We start from the raw sequence: 20,026 nt of genomic DNA, 5'->3' as shown, positions 1-20,026 counted from the left end.
TGTCGAAGTGATCTTTCATTGTCTGATTTTGCTGTTTAATGTCTTCCTTGATACTCCAGATCATCTGAAGCATGTATATCCTGAATTCTTTATCTGACATTCCATCTGCTGCAGCTGTTACCTCTTCTAAAGTTGCGTTGACCTGCATTGCTTGTGGTCCTTTCTTTCCTTGTCTTTTCATACTGCTTGCGTATCTTTCCTGCAGGTGCGGGCGGCGGCTCTGCTCTCTCCTTATTCCAATTGGGGTGTCGTGGCTACCACGCCGGCAGGTCACTGGGCCTGTTCTGGGAGCTGGTGGCGGCTCTGTTCTGCCCCTACTCCAATTGGGGTGACGTGTCTGTCGTACCAGCAGGCCACTGGGCCTGTCCTGCTGGTCGGTCGCAGATCTGCCCACCTTTCGGGCACGAGTGGAGGCTCTGCTTTGCCCCTACTCCAATTGGGGTGTCGTGACTACCCCGCCTGCAGGATGCTGGGTCTGTTCCTGGCAAGGGAGGCGACTCTGCTCTGTCACTACTCCAATTAGGGTGGTGTTTGTACCCCGCCGGCAGGCTCCTGGGCCTGATCCGCCGGTCTGTTGTAGGTCTGCCTACCTTGAAGGCGCGGGCGGCGGATCTGCCCTGCCCCTCCTACCACGCCTGCGGACCCCTGGGCCTGATCTGCAGGTTGATCACTGGTCTGCTCACCCTGCAGGCACGGGTGGCGGTTCCGCTCCACCCCCACTCCAATTGGGGTCACGTGACCACCACGCCGGCAGGGCCTGATCCGGGCGTGGGATAAGGATCTGCTCTGCCCCTACTCGAGTTGGGGTGACGTGTGTACCACACTGGCAGGCCACTGGGCCTGACCCGCCAGGCTGTCACAGGTCTGTTTACCTTGCAAGCGCGAAGGGCGGCTCTGCCCTGCCCCTCCTACCACGCCCATGTACTACTGGGTCGTGGGTCTGCCCACCTGGCGGGTGTGGGTGGCGGCTCCGCTCCGCCCCCTCTCCAATTGGGGTCACGCGGTCACCACGCTGGCGAGCCGCTGGGCCTGCTCCGGGGGCTGGCGGCGGCCCGGCTCCTTCCCTCTGGCTCGAGGACAAATTGAGGAGACTCGGGTGACTGAGCCTCACCCCCCTTACCAGGAGACCAACTGCTTATGTCACCGCTGGTATTGATGAAGATCTCTCCTCCACCGCTTTCTGCTGACATCAGATCTCTGCCATGTTGGTATCCTATGCGAATGGCAGCATTTCGTTCCCCTTGCCAGGCAACCCAAGCAATGGGTGAGTCCTGACCTGCCCTCAGCAGGACCCGGACCGAGACACAGTTTCCGCGGGCTCCTAGCCCCGGTCCAGGGAAGTTCCGGGAGCCGGAACTCGGCCGCTCCGTGCTCGGTGTAAGCTCCTATAAGTGTAGGCTCCAAGAAGCAGCCCCCGCGGGCTCAGTTCCGGGAGCCGGAATTCGGCCGCTTAGTGTTTGGTGTATGCTCTGATAGTAGCAGGGTCCAAGAAGCAGCCTCCGCGGGCTCCGCAGCCCTGAGCCAGGGCGGTTCCGGGACGGTTCCGGGAGCCGGAACTCGGCCGCTCTGTGCTCGGTGTAAGCTCCTATAAGTGTAAGCTCCAAGAAGCAGTCCCCGCGGGCTCAGTTCCGGGAGCTGGGATTCGGCTTCTTGGTGTTTCGTGTTTGCTCTGATATTAGCAGGGTCCAAGAAGCAGCCTCCGCAGGCTCCGCAGCCCGGAGCCAGGGCGGTTCCGGGACGGTTCCGGGAGCCGGGACTCGGCCGCCCCGCGCTCCGTGTTCACTCCGATAAGATCAGATTTTAAGAAGCCCCCAGGCGCTGAACCCTAGCAATCTGTCTGCAAGCCGCAGGCGAATTGCAGCCTGAAATTACCTGTTCTATGGCTGAATGAGCTGCGGTCAGTCAAAAACAGGTGTGGTGACGTCAGTTTACCAACATGGTGGCTGCTGGCCTCCTCTGTGGTCTGACCGGTGTGGAGAACCGAGATGGACCGCTTCCTTCCCCGTCTCGAACCCAGAATTCAGCCCTGAGTGCGGTGCTTGCGCGTCTGGCAGAAACTGCAGCGCTGTAACCCTGCGTCTCTATCCCAGCGCGCCTTGCAGACTCTAGCCGCGGGGCGATTTGCTGAATAAGCAGTTTTACCCTTCGTGCGACAAACCTCTCGCGTTCTGATTTATATTCTTGTTATTAAAATGAGAGATTTAAGTAATCCATGTCATGGGATTTGAGAAGAGATCCTTGTAGGCTGAAATAGTTAGCCAGGACTCCGTGGAGGAGGTGGCTGGGCCCTGCCCTCAAGAGGAGGCAGGAATAGGGAAAGAAGGGAGATGGAAGTTTAGTTTGGCTGGCAGGAAATGATGGCCAAAGGCTCAGAGGATCATCTTTGAAGGCTCCTAGCTCAGGTTCCTGTGCCTCAATGAGCCCCGTCTTTCTTAATGACCTTGTTGTACTTGCTGTCTGTGTCATCAAGCATGTATATGTGTATTCAAGAGGGTGAAATTCAACAAGGGAGAGGATGGTTTCAGATATAAGCCTAATTCTTGGAAGGCACAGGCCTTGACCTTTTGATCCCCACTAAATCTTTCATAGGTAAGCTCATTGTGTTTATCCTTGTTGATCTCAATTAATTCACACTAATTTTAGCTTCTTGTGCTTAAAGGATGTGTTTAATTAATAAATGTATTTGTTAAAGGTGGTATATAGTGGGATGGATTAATAACTCTTGGGAAATGGTTTCCTTTTCAAAAATATATTTGTTGTTTAGTTACAATTAGAGTGATTGGGACACTACAAGTCAATTTAATGGAATTTCTGACTCAGTTAAATGACAGTTTAATTTCTCATGGCAGTTTAATTCATCAAAGAACATTGTTTTTCAAAAATTAATTTCAGCACCTATATGAGTTTGTTAGAGCTATTTTTTTATAAAATACCATAGACTAGGTGGCGTAAATAACAGGAATTCATTTTCTCACAGTTCTGGGTACTGGAAATCCAAGATCAAGATGTCTGCAAGGCTGGTTTCCTCTGAGGGCCTTAAGGGGGGAAAGCTCTGCTCCTGGCCTCTCTCCTTGGCTTGCAGATGGCTACCATCCTGCTGCTAGTTACATGTTCACTCCCCCTTGCATGTACCTGGTGCCTTTCTAAGTCCTAGTCACCTCCTCTTACAAGGACATCAATCAGATTGGAACAGGACCTACCCTAATGACCTCATTGTAACTTAATCATCTCCTTAAAGGCCCTATCTCCAAATACAGTCATATTCTGAGGAACTGGGGGTTGGGGCTTCAACCTATGAATTTTGAGGGGGACACAGTACAGCCCATAAAAATACCAGACACACGCATGCATATTCACATGTACACACATACATCCATAGTTTTTGCAAATAGACACATTGAATTAATGACACAAATGGAAAGCAACTTGGTATTTGATTAAGTTACAGAATAATAGGTCTGGAAGGAATCTCATCAATTCCCTGTCAGTCCTTTTCCTTTGCTTTCGGGGGAGGTGACTATTTAAGACATAATAGGTGGCTCTTGATGAATGTAGAAGACAAATGCAATGTAATGCAGATCCACTTGGAAATGTCTACATGCTGTGACAATACTGATGCCAGACTGTCAGCTCTCTTTTTATGGAGTGGGCTGCCTTTATTGTGAAACTGTATCTTCCGTACCTGGAAGGTAGGAAAATCATCTATGAAATGATCATTGTTAATGACAGTCATTTTAGAAAAGTATTCCTTATTTGACAAAATAAAAATGTTGGCAACCCTATTCTAGGTCCATAAAATTCAGCTGATCTCTAGGAAATATTCTCCAGAGAACAGAGCCCATTTAAAGAGATAAAGGTGCTTCCTCTTTGCCAGCCGGAAGCCTCTGACTTTAAATGTAATCCCTGAGAGGGACCTGAAAGCTTCGGAAAGAACCTGTAGCAGAATTCTCCTAAAACATGGTGGGCTAATGACAACAGAAAGTGAAGCTTATCAAAAAGAGATTTGGTGCAGCAGTTGTTGTTTCCAGAATGGTCAGGGTCCAGCACAGATATTCTCTAGCTGCCCATGACTCCTATGGTGGACAAGGGAGTTCCTCATAGCTTAGTTTATTCATTTTACTTGAAAAAGGATGTCTCGAGGGCTTTTCAAAGAAGCAAAGCCGGATCTTCGAAAGTTGGCAGAAGGAAAAACCCACCCTGGGAGAAGTGCCTGGCTTTCCCTGTGCCATCTTTCCCTACTGTACTCTTCTTTTGCTTTAGCGAGCTCTCGACTACCCTCTCCCTAAGTACATTGATTGGGAAGAACTACACTACAATTACTTATTATTATTTTAAACAATTTTAGAATTTTTTTATTTTGGTAAAATATTCACAGCATAAAAATATACCATTTTTTAGTGTATAATTTGGTGACATTGTGGATATTCACATCATAGAGCAACCATCACCACTATCCATTTTTCATTATTCTGAACTGAAGTTTGATATGTGTTAAACAATAACTTCCCATCTCCCCTCAACCCCAGACCCTGGAAACCACCATTCTACTTTCTGTCTCTAGAAATCTTACTATTCTAGGTACCTCATCTAAGTAGAATTATGTAACATGTGTCTGGTTTATTTCACTTATCCCAAAGTGTTCTAAGTTCACCTATGTGGTTGCATGGTCAGAATTTCATTCCTTTTTAAGGACTGGTCATATTACATTAAATGTATATACTATGTTTTGTTTATCTATTCATCCATCAGTAGATACTTGGGTTGTTTCCATCTTTTGGCTGTTGTAAATAATGCTGCTGTGAACATGGGTATACAAATATCTATGAGTCCCTGCTTTCAGTTCTTTGGCGCATTTATTGGGATGTGGAATTGCTGGATCACATTGTAATTCCATGTTTAAATTGAGGAACCCCAAACTTTCCACTTTCCTTCATAGTGTCTGTACCAATTTACATTCCCACCAGTGAGACACAAGAGTTCATGTCCTGCATCCTTGCCAACACTTGTTATTGTCTGATATATATATATATATATATGTGTGTGTGTGTGTGTGTGTGTGTGTGTTTTGTACCAGAGATTGAACCTAAAGTTCTTAACCACTGAGCCACAGCTCCAGCCCTTTTGATATTTTATTAGAGACAGAGACATGGACAGCTAGAGAATATCTGTGCTGGGCCCTGACCATTCTGGAAATACAACTGCTGCACCAAATCTCTTTTTATTTAAGTTGCTTAGGGCTTCACTAAGTTGCTTAGGGCCTTCACTAAGTTGCGGAGGCTGACTTTGAACTTGGGATCCTGCCGCTTCAGTCTTCCAAGCCACTGGGATTACAGGTGTGCACCATTGAGCCTGGCTATTTTCCAATTTTTGATAATAACCTCCTTAATGGGTATGAAGTAATATCTCATTATGAAGGATTGCTTTTTGATAGTTGACTCTTTGACTTAATTCTATTAATTTTAAACCCATTTTTATTGAAGGCTCAGGAATAGAGCAAAAATAAATAGGCGGTCCTGGCAACTCAGAAAACCTGACTGTAATAAAGAGGTTGGCCTGGGTTTCCACTAGGGCCCTCAACAGGTCTGGGATTTTTTGGAAGTACAGCTCAGGAAAAGTAAAGACCAGAAAGAGGCAGGAGTTAAAGCTTTGATTGCTCTGTGGTAGGGATCCCAACCTCCCCAGGGGAGGCAGTGAGAGGACATCATTGTTAAGATGGAAGACAGGTAGTATAATGGCCCATGTGTGGGGCCGAGGAATAGGGTCCTGTTTAATTTTATTATGTAACTCCCTTGTCCTGATTCCACATTCACCAGCTAATCTTCTGATCTTAAATTTTGTTCCCAGACTGTGTAAAACATGTGCTTTGGTCTCCTTGGCTATTTTATTCCTTATTATAATTCAACAAATGAATGCTCTGGTTATAAATCATTCCCTGTGCTTGATCAGTGTGACTCACTCCATAAAGGCCTTTGCACCCCTGCAAGACTGAAAATCCAGCTGCCTGAAGCTGCAGAGCTGGGGACCAAGGTGCAGTCCTTACTCACCTGCCAGGAGTAGGGAGCCCACACCCTCCAGTGCATCTCAGGACCATGCCTCTTCTCTGCTCCAGAAAGCCTCTGCAGTTGAAGGCTTAACAGCTTTTTTTCCTTGTGTTCTATCCCCATGTGGCATGGCATTCTTCATCTAACCAATGTCTGTATTATAATGGAAACCACTGCTCTCAGGTTCAGGGTTAGAAAGGAGAGAAGAAGATAATTTCGTGGTTTCTTGGCATCATGAAAAACATGTTCCACTGCATGCACACTATGACCCAGGCCTTGTGCAGCGTCTTAGTCTGTTCATGCTACTAAAACAAAATACTTTAGACTAGGTCACTTATAAACAATAGAAATTTATTTCTCACTGTTCTGGAAGTTGAGAAGTCCAAGATCAAGGCAGATTTGGTGTCTGATCAGGGCCCAGTCACTGCTTCATAGTTGGTGCCTTGTTGCTCTGTCTTTACATGGTGGAAGGGGCCACAGGAGCCCACTTGGGCTTCTTCTATAAGGGCATATTCCAAAGGGTGAGCCCTTATGACCTCCTGAAGCCCCCCTCTCTTAATATCACTTTATCAATTCAACACATGAATTTGGGGAGGAACAACATTTGGATCTAACATGTGGAGTGCTGAAAATTCAGCAGTGAGCAAAGCAGAGGAAGCCTCTGTCGTGACGGTGATGCAGGAAAAGAGGCCAGAAGAAGAGAAGGCCAACGGAGGACTGGTTAACACTGCTGTAGCATAGTCGTTACTGTGGTGTATTAGAAAGATCTGTTACCAGTATCCAAAATATCTCCAAAGTTCAATGATAGTCATGGTGTTCCAGGGCCTAAGTTTAGGTAATAAGCATTTTCTGGAGTGAACTGGGGAGTACTATTGCCAGGAGACACTAACTAAAAAAATCACTTTCTAGCCTATTTACTACTGTACACAGGGCATAACTGTAGGAATGGGCTGATGAAGTCCAAACTACTTGTCTAACCTGAGGCACTGGTTGGTGGAGGAAGGATGCCCACTTGATAATTTAGTGGGTCTCTGTTTCAGGTGGGGCTGAATTGCTGAGTGAAATTTAAGTCCTGTTCTACTTTTGGAAGCTGTTTTATTGGCATTGATGATGATTTTAAGATGAATTCTTCAGGCTTGGGAATATGTTTTGTTCTATGTCCTGCTCTAGAAATAAGTTGCTGCTGTTTTCTGGAGAAGTGGGGATAAACTGGAAGATATATCTTAAATTTCTCTGTTAACTGACAGTTATCATGTTTTTGGAATCTTCTGGGCAACCAAGTACTTTCTATTAAATATCAGAGAATGGTATAGAACTTGACAGTATCGAGAAATTTGAGAAAGGGAAGCCCAGGGTGTGCATGTGTGTGTGATATATCTGGCTTCAATTTAGTGGCCAGAATGTCCATCTTCAAAGAAGAAACATGCTCAAATAAAAGGATTGCAGTCACTCTAAAAAGTCCTGGAAGCATGACCTCTAACTGGAGAAGAAAAAAAAAATCCACATTCTGTGAATTTTCTGACTTAGATGGATTCACAGAAAAGTGTTAAACTAAATTTGGCATGAGGATGCCTCCACACTAGAGTCCTTATGGAAGGAACTGCAACCTAACAGTACATAAACTAGCAGAGCCTCATTCAGGAGTATACTGTCATAACAAATAGCTGAGTCTTAGTCAATCGCAGCAGCTGAGCTTCAGTTGCACATAGTCAGCCAGCTGGTACAAAGAAGGCAAAATGCCAAGCTATAACTGATTCCACTGTCCTTGTACCTACCTTCTCCCTCTGTCCATTGATGCAGCCTGACCACTTTGCTAGTGAAGTTGTAGACCTGTTCTATTTCTGACAGCTGAGTGATTTCTTATCAAACTCTTAAATTTAATTTTTTGAGGTTTTTCCTTTTAACAAAAGGAATTGGCAGACTTGGGAATCAAAGTGGCAAATGCTAGTAGCAGGTGGTAGTTCACAGAGAACTGTAAAGAGGAGAAGTGGAGTGGGGAACACATCTGCATTGAGGGGTGCTGTGTTGAGAGCCACAGCCAAAGGGGCCCCAGCAAACTTCCAGCTGCCAGCAAACTTCCAGCTGCCAGCTGACGATTGGCTCACAGCAGCCCCAGCAACATCTAGCTGATTGGCTCCTCTGCGGTGATGCTCATTGGACTGTTTCCCTGCCCTTTCAGACCACGGAGCTGCTCATTGGGGGACTTTTTTGGCTCCGCCCACGTGACCCAGCCAATCGGCCTCAAGAGCAGGAGGATTGTGGGAGGTGGAGAGAAGCTTGTGTGGGAGAGAGAGGCTTGGGGAAAGCCGGTGGTGGCAGTTGAGGCTCTGAGGGTTTTTCCTGAGAGACTATTTTGTTTGTCGTGTGTGGTTCTAAAAATAAAGTTAGTTTCTTTTGACAAGTGGCTCCTGATTGTGCCCAGCCAGACTGCGGCAGTGCTGCCCTGGGAGGAGCTGCGGGGGCTGATTCCTGGGTCTTGGCTGGCATGTGTTGCCTTATGGAGTTGCTGGTTCTGGTCTAGCTGGGAGCCAACTCATAACCTTACAGCCTCAGATTCTCTATGTGTGTACCTACCCACCTGGACATGGGTAAGCTGAGGGCACTGGCAGTTCTGATCACAGTATCTTGGGTGTCTGATCACACCTCTGTGAAAGGAGGAAATTAAGTTTCGGAAGCTGGATTTCTGCAGTTCTGACCTTGGGCTGCTCAGCTATCCCAGTGCTGTCTGGACTTTGTCTTTGGTTTCTCAGGTGTCTTTGCTAAAAGAGAGAACAAGTGATAAGTCAGAAGGTAGCTTTTCTGTGTTGTGCTGCAGATGGCTAGCTGTACCTGGGAATGAGAGGCAGAAATAAATGAAGACAGATAACTAGTGACAGAGAACTTAATGGCCCAGGCCAGAAATGAAATTGGTATTCTTGGGTAGCATACCTACTTCTGGAGATTGGGAATTGAAAAGAAATAAGTTTGAATCAATTCAATTGGGATATTTTTTGGGGGGTGGGGTGGTGAACCCAGGGTCTTGCCCATGCTAGACAAGCACTTTATCATTGAGTCATTCCCTCAGCCCCACGATAGGGAATTTTGATTTCCAGTCTGAATGCCCTTATCTTTACAAGCTGGTTACTATAGATAGGATTTTGCATCTCTGGCATTGACCAACAGCTTCTTGAGTGCCTTTCTAGCTGCACCATAAGGTATGGTGTGTGTGTGTGTGTGTGTGTGTGTGTGTGTTTATATGCATGCAAGTGAGTGCACTCATTTCTGAGAGCTTCTTGGTGTGCTGGTCCTGTGCCTGAGTTGGCAAGCTCTTGAACAACTACCCTTTAACATGAAAGTAAACTTTGTTCAACTCCAAAGAAACAGCCCCCTTGGTGTGTGTATCATCATAATCCATGGTGGACATTGATTAAGAGCCTTTGTTCATTCCATGGGAAGTTACACGTCTGAATACTTCTTCCCAAATTCAGGGAGCTGTGGATTAATCCACCAATATGGATTAACTGGGTGGTAACTGTAGGCAGGTATGGCTGGAGGAGCTAGATCACTGGGGTATCACTTTGGGGGTTATATTTTGTCCCTGGTGAGTGGAACTCACTCTGCTCCCATTGCCAGGTCCTGAGCTGCTTCTTCTGCTCTGCCCTTCCATCATGATGTTCTGGCTCCCCCTTGGGCCCAGAGCTGTGGACTCAGTCTATCTGAACTGAATCTCTGAAACCAGGAGCCCAAATAAACCTTTCCTCTGCTACATTGTTTTTGTGACATCTTTTGGTCACAGTGCCAAAAAAAAAAAAAAAAAAGCTAACAAACAAGAGGAAAGGTTGAATAATCAGAAGGAATGAGAGTGTTGGGATGTGGGTAGGAGAAGGGGTGATGGTTTGGTGAAAGACGTCTGGCGCCTGCTAAACATGATTTTTCTGCTTGGGTTGAGATTGAGATCTCCCAGCCCTGCTCCTCCATGGGTTACCTTGGTTCAAACTACCCTGTAAACAACTAGAAAAGGTAAACTTTCTTTTCAGGCGTGGCTTTAAGATGCAACCATAATGTTCATCATGCTTTTGATGGCAACAGAGTTTTCAGCTGCTCAAAAGGGCAACTTGTTTCTCTGCTACTCCAAGATGTTTTTGTGTATGTGTGTGGTTTTTTTTCTTTTTTCCAAGAAGCTTGTTTTGGATATGTTTCCTGTCGAAGAAGTTATTCTTAATGACTGTAATGTTGTGAAGAAATCTGACATGAAGAAAATCTCATCAGGGGTGAATGCACTGCAGCAGGGCACAGAGGGCAGCTGCTCACAGAGCCCTGCTGCCTTCGTTTGTTGTGTTTGGGAGAGCAGCTGCCAGCTCTTAGCACCCTGGAGGGTGAATCTGGGTGTCAGACCGCCCTCACTGCAAGTGAGCCAGACACACTTTGCTGTAGTACGGATGTGGGGTTCTGGGAGTTGCTACCCAGACATGGGGGCAATTTCCAAATAACAAATAGATCCAGCTTATGTTTCAGTGAAGCTCAGAAAGGCAGCCCCTTGCTATCAGTAATGGTCATGATACAAAATACTGCCTTACCACAGTCTTCTGTTCACTGTTTGTCCTTGTGCCTCTGATGGCCTAAGCTGATTAACCTGAGACTTGGATGAAAAAAAAAAATATCGCGTCCTGGACTTTTTCAGGGGCACTAGATGACTGTTTTAAAGGAGAGGCCAGAGGCTGTCTTCAGAACATATCTTTCAGATTCAAAAACTGAGAGGAAATAGCCAGGGAAAGCAAAAGCCCCTTATTTCATCTGAAGCCTACCAAAATGGTGGCTGGTTAGGGAGAGGTGACGTTGCATGTCACTCTGCATCCCTGGAGGACCTCTGGGCTGGCTCTGGTTTCCACTCATTCTGTCCAGGTATTCATTAGGGCTTTCAACTTGTCTTCCCATGACCTTTCTACTTTCAGGACTTTGGCACTGAATTTTCTTACCCATTAGTAACACCCTTTGCTAATCTATTCCTATGGTTTATTTAAATGAAAGGAAAGAGTGCACAGAAAAGAAAAAGAAGGTATGAAAAACTATTGTTTCTGTGGTAGGAAGGCAGTTGATATTCTCTGACAGCTTTCTCTCAGACACAGACATTTTTTTTTTTTTTAACTAATCCCTGACCAGCCCTGTGAGGATGGTGTTACTGATGCTTTCGGACCTGAGAGGACAGTAGAATGACCTGCTGGACCCACATGCCTGGCAGTCACAGAAGGGGGGTGTCACCACTGTGTCCTGATGCATGGATCAGCTCTGGTGTTTGTGGTGTGCTGCTTAGATGGAGGACTGACAACCTTTTCCATCTTTATTTTCTTTGTTTTGTATGCTTTTTCCATTTTTTCTTTTAGACAAAGCTTAGTGTCTCCCTCTGCTCTGCTTATTTCATTAGCTGTTATGTTGATTTCCAGTAAAAATGGTATGATCTAATGAAACTTAATCTTATTTTCCTTCCCAAAAGAGAGGGAGGGAGGGAGGGAAGGAGGGAGGGAGGAAGAGAGAGAGAGAGAGAGAGAGAGAGAGAGAGAGAGAGAGAGAGAATATTATTATATTATTACCATATTTCTCATTTGGTGGAACTGCATGAATCCCAAATGTCATTATTAGTCACTATAGCTTTCAAACAATCTGGACACATTTATTATTTTTACTATAATTTTATTCATTTGCATAGAATACATAGATGAATTAACCACATGGTACATTTGATGGGAATTGGCTGTCTGGGTACTTGGTGGTGTCTGAAGAACAAACCTAGGTTTTTCTGTCTCAGACCAGCATTTCTTGGCTAATAATAATAGTGCTGTCTATATTCTATTAATCTTAACCTGAGTCTTGGCTATTTGCTTTTCATGCAACATTGCACTTAATCTTTTCAGTAATCCCATGAAGTAAGTATTATTACCATCTTTATTTTCCTAGTCAAAAAGCAAGCAAAGGTACTTATTTTTATGGCTCTATAGCAGAAGTTGGCAATGTCATTCTATGAAAACCAGAAGGTAAATATTTTAGGCTTTTGGGTATATACCATCTTGGTTACAGCTACTCTTCTCTGCTGTTGTAATGCTGAATAGGCCATAGAACATACAAAAACAAATGGGTGGCTATGTTATAATAAACCTTTATTTATGGACACTGATATTTAAATTTCACACAATTTTCTGTGTAACAGATATTATCCTTCTGATTTTTTCAGTCATTTAGAAATAAAAACATTCTTCCCTTGTAGGTTGTACAAGATCACAAATAGTGGGCCAGCTTTTCCAGCCCCTGATCTAAATGAGGAGAGTGTGCAGGAAGGAGGAAGGAATTACAGTTAGGGTGATAGGAAGAACACTCAGGCCAGAGGGAATGTTACCAGAGTCCTAGGCCAGAGGTCCTATTCTGGGGTCCCAACAAATCAGCTCTGGCCACTTACCCAAACAAAACAAAACAAAATAAAACAAACAAACAAAAAAATAAACAATGGAAAAAGTAATGGTGAAAATCAGGAAAAAAGATATATTGGGAAGACAAGGAGATGAGAGTTTTTAGTCCTCTTTTTGGAAATACTAACATGAACTCCCAGATTTTATATATATATATATGAATGGTGGAGGTGGGGGGGGCACTAGAAGTGTGCACAGTCAAGCAGTCTTGGTCTGACTGTGGTCAGGCCAATCATTATCTCAGGGTTGGTAAGGCAGGGTCTTATCTGTGATCAGAAAGTTGCTGTTTCCTGGGTGGTAGTTTTGACTTATCACAAGATGTTTATCATCAGACCTATTATTCCTGGAATCCAAGGTGACTGATTAAGCAATGAGACAGATGCAAGATGGAGGTAAAGATATCAAGTTTTTTTTTACATTTTCATGCCCAAGTGAAATAGAATTTTTAGCAAAGATAGCCTCTACATTCTCATTACAGGAATAGCCTATGTACAGGTGCCAGAAAACTTGAAGTATTTGAGAAACTGTAATAAAACATTATAATTTGATAAGATATGAAGTAGAATGGCTCAAGGTAAGAGGAGACTGACTGCAGGACCCATGTTATGACCATATAGGACATTTGAAGGATTTTGGACTTTGTCCAGAGGGCTATGGGAAACCATTAAAAGTGGCAAATAAAAGATCAACAATGACAATTTATATTTTTAAAATATCATGTCACTTGCTGATGAGTGGAGAATGGATTCTAGGGATTGGTAAGAGTGGAAGCAGAAAAACTACTTAGTCCTCTTTTTGGAAATACTAACATGAACTCCCAGAGGCTGAGGAATGGGCCTAGTGGGCTATGATGGTCTCTATTAGTGGCTGTGACTATAGCACTTCCTGACAACAGGTGAGGAAAATGTGGCTAAGTGAGATTTGTCCAATGATGTAGCAAATGGAAGCAGAGTAAATATGAAGACCCTGGTCTTCCGGCTTTAAATTCTGTGCCTTTTCCTATATAGCATGGGATTGTTAATGCTTTCCTTTGCAGACAGTGTTTATCTTACTTCATCATTTATCTCTGAACTATATAGTTAAAGAGCTACTCCTTCTTCTCCCCCACAGTTCTCTGCTAGAGAAAGTGCCCTTAAATGAGGACAGTGCTTCTAAGGTTTGAGTTATTAATTTTCATTTCCTGAAGAAATTTATTTCATCATCGAGGGAAATAACCTCTTGTTCAAATATTTAAAAAGGCCAAAGATGAAACCATATTTTTTTTGCTCATATTGAAAAGGCAACTGATTGCTTACCTAAAGTAAAGGTCAGCTTTCCTTGCAATTTGTATAACTTTCTTTCCCAAATGAGAGTTAGCACATTATTTTCTACCTTCAGAGGAGAGATTTGTTTGGCTGAGGCCTCAGAGTCATGCTCCAATTCCTGACGGTCATGTATCTTAGGACCAGGGCTCCCCATCCTTTGAACAATATGATGTTGAGTAGTTAGAATCTTTTTCTGTGGGTCCCAGGTCTGGGGTTGAAGAAGAAGAGATAAAGGAGAGACTCATACCTTGGGGCAAAAGGGTGGTGATGATTTTGCCTTAACTATCTTGGGGGTTGGACCCAAAGAAGATTTGGTGGATAACTCTGACCCATGGTGAGCTCTTACAGTGTGGGGCACAGTGGTGGTTTAGTGAATCTTGGTTTGGGCTGTTATTTCATTCAGATGTTTACTTACATTACAGTTATTTGTCCATTTGTCCATTTCCCCATTGTAAATGAAGGTCTGTGTGTCCTGTTGTCTGTCTCAGGCATCTTTACCTTCCCCCGACAAGGTGTATTCTTGCACATGGTAGCTATTTAAATACAGTATTGGGATACAAGTAGTATTGATTTGTCACCTTGGGAGTCTTGGGCACACCGTTCAACATGCCTCAAAGAAGTCAGAATTTTCTTGCCCCAAATAATCACAGTTAACAATGAAGATACTGGGAGTGAACAATGAACAAGAAGGAGCTCTCCAATAGGGATCTTTTCCTATTGTGCAAATTTTGTTTTCCATTTCTCTTTGCTTTACTTGTCCATTCCATTTCATTAGGCTGTGCATCTTTGTTGTTGCAGAGTAGGCGCTCAGTACATACACACTGAGATATTTTATTTACAACACTGATTTTGCTTGTCCTCTGTAGACTCTTCACATACTCACACAGGCCTTGGGGGGGGGGTCTAAATTGTGAGCTCAGATTTTTATATACACTCTCCCTCCTTCCCCTTATTTCTACACACAGTTATTGAACATTAGTTACATGCCAGTCAAGTTTATCAAAAAAAGATTTACTGTCTGATTTCAAGTATATTCTAGAATATTGAAGAGTTAAGAGGAAATATGTGCTCATGGTATGAGGTGTGGGCAGCCTGTGAAAACCTTTCCCTGACCAAGTGGATAGGAATTCTTTTAGCTTTTTACCCTTGAATTCCTGGTGTGATCAAGAATAATTAGGATAACTGTGCAGTCATGAGTGAATTAACGAGTTCTGCACTTGCCTTTCTCCATTTTTGCAGTGTGGAGATGTCTGTCCAGAGGTTAATTTCTAACAGAACCTCCCAGCAATCCGCATCTAATTCTGATTACACCTGGGAGTATGAGTATTATGAGATTGGACCGGTTTCCTTTGAAGGACTGAAGGCTCACAAATGTAAGTCTTATACAATTCCCCTTGTATGCATAATATATATTTTTCTTAACCTGTGAAATCCCCAGTGACTACCTTTCCTGAACATTCTTGTCTTGTGGAACTCTGTCTTCTACCTCTAAAACCCCACAAAATGCCCTTTTCATACATGGGGAATTGCTCAGAGATGGTATGATATGGGGGCCATGGAGATTCTGATTCATGAAGGACTTAGTTGGAGATAATATTCCCTTAGTTGGAGAATGTGAGTCAGTGTCAATCTCAGACTGAGGTTTTTTGCTTGCTTGTTTTGGAATTTTCTATGCCAACTCCCCCAAACTATGAATGTTTGAACTAACAAAAAATGTGTACAAAAATAGAATCTGGAACTATTATTTGAAGAATTTTCTTTTGTAACAAATAGTCAGTGGCATCCTTTAAACCCAGTTGGTGTTCTGGATCTGTGGAGAAGAGTCTATATGTGTTCACAATGACAGGCAAGAATAGCCTGCCATCATTTCCAACTTGGTGCTACAGGCATGAGTTGTGTTTCATGTTATTGCTACAATTAATGATCCAGCTCAAAACAAGGAAAGGTAATTCTGTGAAAAGCTACTATTCATCTCCCTTCATAACCAGTGCTGAGTAGCCAGCATGAAACATCCTGTTTTGCTAAGTAGAGTTGATATAATAGGCAGGAACTGCTGCCCACTTCCAGGTCCTGTTTGGAAGTTTCATCAATATCCCTGGGAGACTGAGTTGTTTCAAATTGAATATGCACAGCACTGCAAATATTTTAGGTTCTTAGCTGGTCCAGACTGATGTGAGACACTAGGAGATACAAGAGAGATCAGAATTAGAGATGCAAATGTAGCAAAGGAAATGCCTTCGTTGCTCACTTATTTCTTGGCCACTTCCCCCTCTCACCAGTTTTGGCATTTGTGATCCTCACACCCATTTGCTATTCCCATTTAATGCAAGAAGGACTTTTAATCTTTCTTCCTTAAGCAAAAATCATTAACTAAATTTTATATCCATTTTCCCCTAGTAATAATTCAATATATTTCCTCATTTCTTTATTGGCATTTGCCCGTATTTATGGGGGAGAATGACTGACATTATGCTGACATTAATTATCTGATAATTACTCTTATGGTCTTGGTGTGAAATCACCCTCTAAGAGTCATGTAGATTCTTTAATCTGTTGTTTTTCTGGGATAACCTTTACATAAAGGACACTTACTTTTTAGGAATTATAGGGGAAATATAAATGACTGGGAAAACTTCTACATAGTTCCCTGTAATGTATACTTCTACCTGAACTTTATTTTTGTGTTTGCTCCTCTTTCTCTTAGTCCAAGGGGCACAGATGGCAGGCCTGCTGCTATAATTTTGGTTGGCACATTTCCAGAGACAACTGAAAATCTTTTTTGAGAATAATCACTTCATCTAGAAATGTTTATAGCTTGAAAAACATTCTATAAAACATAGGCAGAGCTGTGACACATTACATGCTTACTTTACTAACTATACCATTAATGAGGATTGTTTCTGTCTCAACATTCACATCATGAAAATACAAGAATGCCCAAATAAGTGCTTACTCTTCTGATATAACAGATCTGATTCAAGTAAAGGCTACTAACAACAGAAACCTGAATGCATGAGACAGAGAAAACAATGGAAAATAAACCCTCCCCCCAGATATATAGGACCTGGAGAAGATTAAGTCAACTATTATAATGTTCATATGGCTATCGTTGCTTACCCTTTAAAAAGCTATGATTCTCACCTTCAAGCATGACACATTGTTTTGTTGAACAAAATATAAAACTAGTTAGGTGAAAAGAGTAGAACGGGAACATTTCAAGGGGAAGCACTTTTTAAGGCTAAGAATGACCATACCAGTTATCTTCATTTCCTCTACCTATATTGTGCTCTGTAAATAGGCACATCTTTAGTTAGACTAAGTTCCTCTGCCTACTAAAATTAAGATTTCTACTTTCAAAGGAAGTTTCTTCTGAGAAACAATCTCTAAAGGTCATTATGAAATTTCCTTTTGCCTTCAGGTTTTTTGTTGTTGTTTTTGTTGTTTGTTCTGTTTGTTTTGCAGTGCTGGGGATGGAACACCAGGCCTTGTACATGGTAGGCAAGTGCTCTACCTCTGAGCTACACCCCTAGCCCAACTGCCCTGAGTTTTAAATTTGATGTTAAACCTTATGATGCATTGGAGGTAGGCATGTATCTGACACACATTTGGTGTATCAACAAAGTGGAAATCTGTTCTTTAATCCCTTCAGCACGTACTGAGCATCTTTTATATGTAGCTCCATTTTAAGCTCTGGGGATACAAGACAGAACTGAAAAGGGACAAAAATACCTCCTCTTACAGAGCTCCCAGTCTAGTGAGAGAGACATACAATAGATAACCTAAATAAACAAACTATATTGGATGGTGACAAAAGAGGGCAAATAGAATGGAGAAAGTGAAGTGAAGTGTGGAGGTAGATATAAGATAGTGTGGCCATGGAAGGTCCTAGTGAGAGGGAGAGAATTTAGAAAAGACCTGAAGGAAATGCAAGACTGAACTATGAAACATCCAAAGGAAGAACCTTCCAAAAAAAAGTCTCCATAGTCAGAATGAACTGGAATATGTAAGAAACAACAAGGAGGCCAGCAGGATGCTATGGCGAACATCAGGAGATGAGGGGGACCAGGGCATGGACCTTAGTGGTCATGCTAAGAACTTTGGCTTTTACTATGAGAAGTCATTTAAGGATCTGAAGCAGAGGAATGGCATCTGGCGTAGGTTTCAATAGGCTAACTCTGCAACTGGGGAATGAAAGGGACGAGATTAGAAGCAGAGAACAGACAGGAGCTATTGCCATAGTCCAGACAGCTGGCAATGGTAACTTGACCAGAGTACAGGCAGTAGATTGGTGAGAAATGCACAAATTCTGGATGTTTTTAAAAGATAGATCTGATAGGATTTGTCAGTGGATTGCCAAAGAGTGTAAGAGAAAGAGTCAAGGATGCTGTAAAGATCTGTATCAGAGGAACTGGCAGGTTGGAATTGCCATTAACTGAGACAGGGGACAGTAAGGCAGATGCAGGTTTCAGAGAGCAACTTCAGGATTTGAGGTGTGGACCTGTTAAATTAAGACACTTCTAAGACATCAGGGAAAAATGTGAGGTAAAGGTGAAAATTTGGGAATCATCAGCATGAAAATGATATTCAAAGCCAAGAAACTGGGTGAGGGGGTTGTTAAGTAGATCGAAAACTGATGAGGGCTTGGCATGGTGGTGCATGCCTGTCATCACAGGTGGGAGGCTGAGGCAAGAGGATTGTGAGTTCAAAGCCAGCTTCAGGAATTTAGCAAGGCCCTAAGCAACTCAATGAAACCCTGTCTCTAAATAAAATATAAAAAAGGTTGGGGATGTGGCTCAGTGGTTAAGGGCCCTTGAGTTCAATCTTTGGTACCAAAAAAAAAAAAAAAGAAAACTGATGAGGTTCAAGAGCTGTGCTCCAAGGTACACTAATATTTAGAAATTGAAAAATTGAGAAAAAAGGAGCAAAGGAACCTGAGAAGAATGTATAGAAAGAGTAAGAAAACTGTGCAATTGTGGTTTTCTGGAAGCCAACTGAAGAAAGGGTTTTTCAGGGCTGAGATAATGGTCTCTGTCAAATGCTACCATTAGGTCGAGCTGGTGGAGGACTGAGGCACAGCCACTGGATTTACAATGTACAAGCTACTGGCAATGATTTTAAAAATAGTTTTAGTGGAATGGTAGGGATGAAAGTCTGATAGAATCAGTTCAAAAGAAAAATGAGAATAGAAGAATGAGAAGCATTACAAAAATAGTACACCCAGACAAATCTCTCATGAGCTTGCTACAAAGAGAGGGAGAAAAACCGATCACTAATGAAAGGTTTGACTGGGAAAGACAGTGTATTCTTAGAGAGACAGAAGCAAAGCCTATGAACCAATGAGTAGAAACCTACGTTTTAGTGAATCTACTCTGCTAAAAAATTGAAACCATTGGAAATTCTATACTTTTTTCCATATTCCAACTTGCAGATAATGCCAGATACATGCATAAATGAGTCAGCAGGAAGTCAGGTCTTCAGGGTGAGATGCAGAGCCTCACTTGCAAATTTTATTTGTAGGATAAAATGTGTCATTGGGACAAATGTGAGCATGTCTCTGTTGGTTCCTTGCCTGAATTCATCACAAAACTGACCCTAACTCTTTAGGAACCAGAATTGTGTGAGGACAGTGCTAGCTTTGATGTTCTGAACCCCTTGTAGATAAAGTATATTAACACTTTTTATACAACCATGAAATAAAAAGATCATAATTTAGTCCTAGGGGGTGGGAAAAAGGGCACAGTGAAATAGGATGATTACTGTAGTCTTACCCTAGGGGGGAGAAAAAAATCATATCAGCTTTCAGCTCTCTTGTTTCATTCCATTTGTTAAAGTTGAGGTTGAGAGGAGGTATTATATTTTATTTATTTTTAATTTTTAATTAGTATATTATAATTATGCATAATAGTCGGATTCATTATGCCATATTTGTACATGCACATAATTTGATCACTCATTCTCTTTCCCTTTACCTCCTCTCTTTCTTCCCCCTCATCTGCTGCTCTACTTTACTGATCTTCCTTCTATGATGATGATGATGATGATGTTAAATGTATTATAATTATATGTACAAGTGGGATTCATTGTGATTAAGGGGAATTATTTTATTGTGACACATTCCATTTGGAATTTCCCTGGGCAGTTTGTTCTGCCCCCTTACTGTAATTAGTCTCCCAGTTGTGCGTAGACAACGTAATGTGTGGCGACTTGGCTTTGGTAGGACCCCTTAGAATGAACACTTCTTTTG

The 20,026-nt window shown here is 42.8% G+C and overlaps 1 protein-coding gene across 2 annotated transcripts in view; it reads left to right on the top strand.

Moving 5' to 3' along the window:
- The window catches only part of Mrap2 (melanocortin 2 receptor accessory protein 2), a 47,581-nt gene that overhangs the window by 11,821 nt on the left and 15,734 nt on the right, over positions 1 to 20,026 (top strand). Inside the window, exons 1-2 of one of the 2 annotated variants that reach the window (XM_046431971.2) lie at positions 8,365 to 8,629; positions 15,022 to 15,155. In XM_046431971.2, coding sequence (XP_046287927.1) covers positions 15,029 to 15,155 — 127 coding nt within the window. In that variant the 5' untranslated portion in view covers positions 8,365 to 8,629; positions 15,022 to 15,028. Of the gene's footprint in view, positions 1 to 8,364; positions 8,630 to 15,021; positions 15,156 to 20,026 lie in introns of those variants that run through there. The other variant, XM_046431975.2, reaches the window with a different exon arrangement.

The sequence above is a fragment of the Marmota monax genome, unplaced genomic scaffold (genome assembly GCF_021218885.2).
Source record: "Marmota monax isolate L192 unplaced genomic scaffold, Marmota_monax_Labrador192_F-V1.1 WCK01_AAM20220418_F8-fsc00013, whole genome shotgun sequence".
Taxonomy (NCBI): Eukaryota; Metazoa; Chordata; class Mammalia; order Rodentia; family Sciuridae; genus Marmota; species Marmota monax.
The sequence above is the reverse complement of the archived record's forward strand: the minus strand, read 5'-3'. Positions and strand labels throughout refer to the sequence as shown.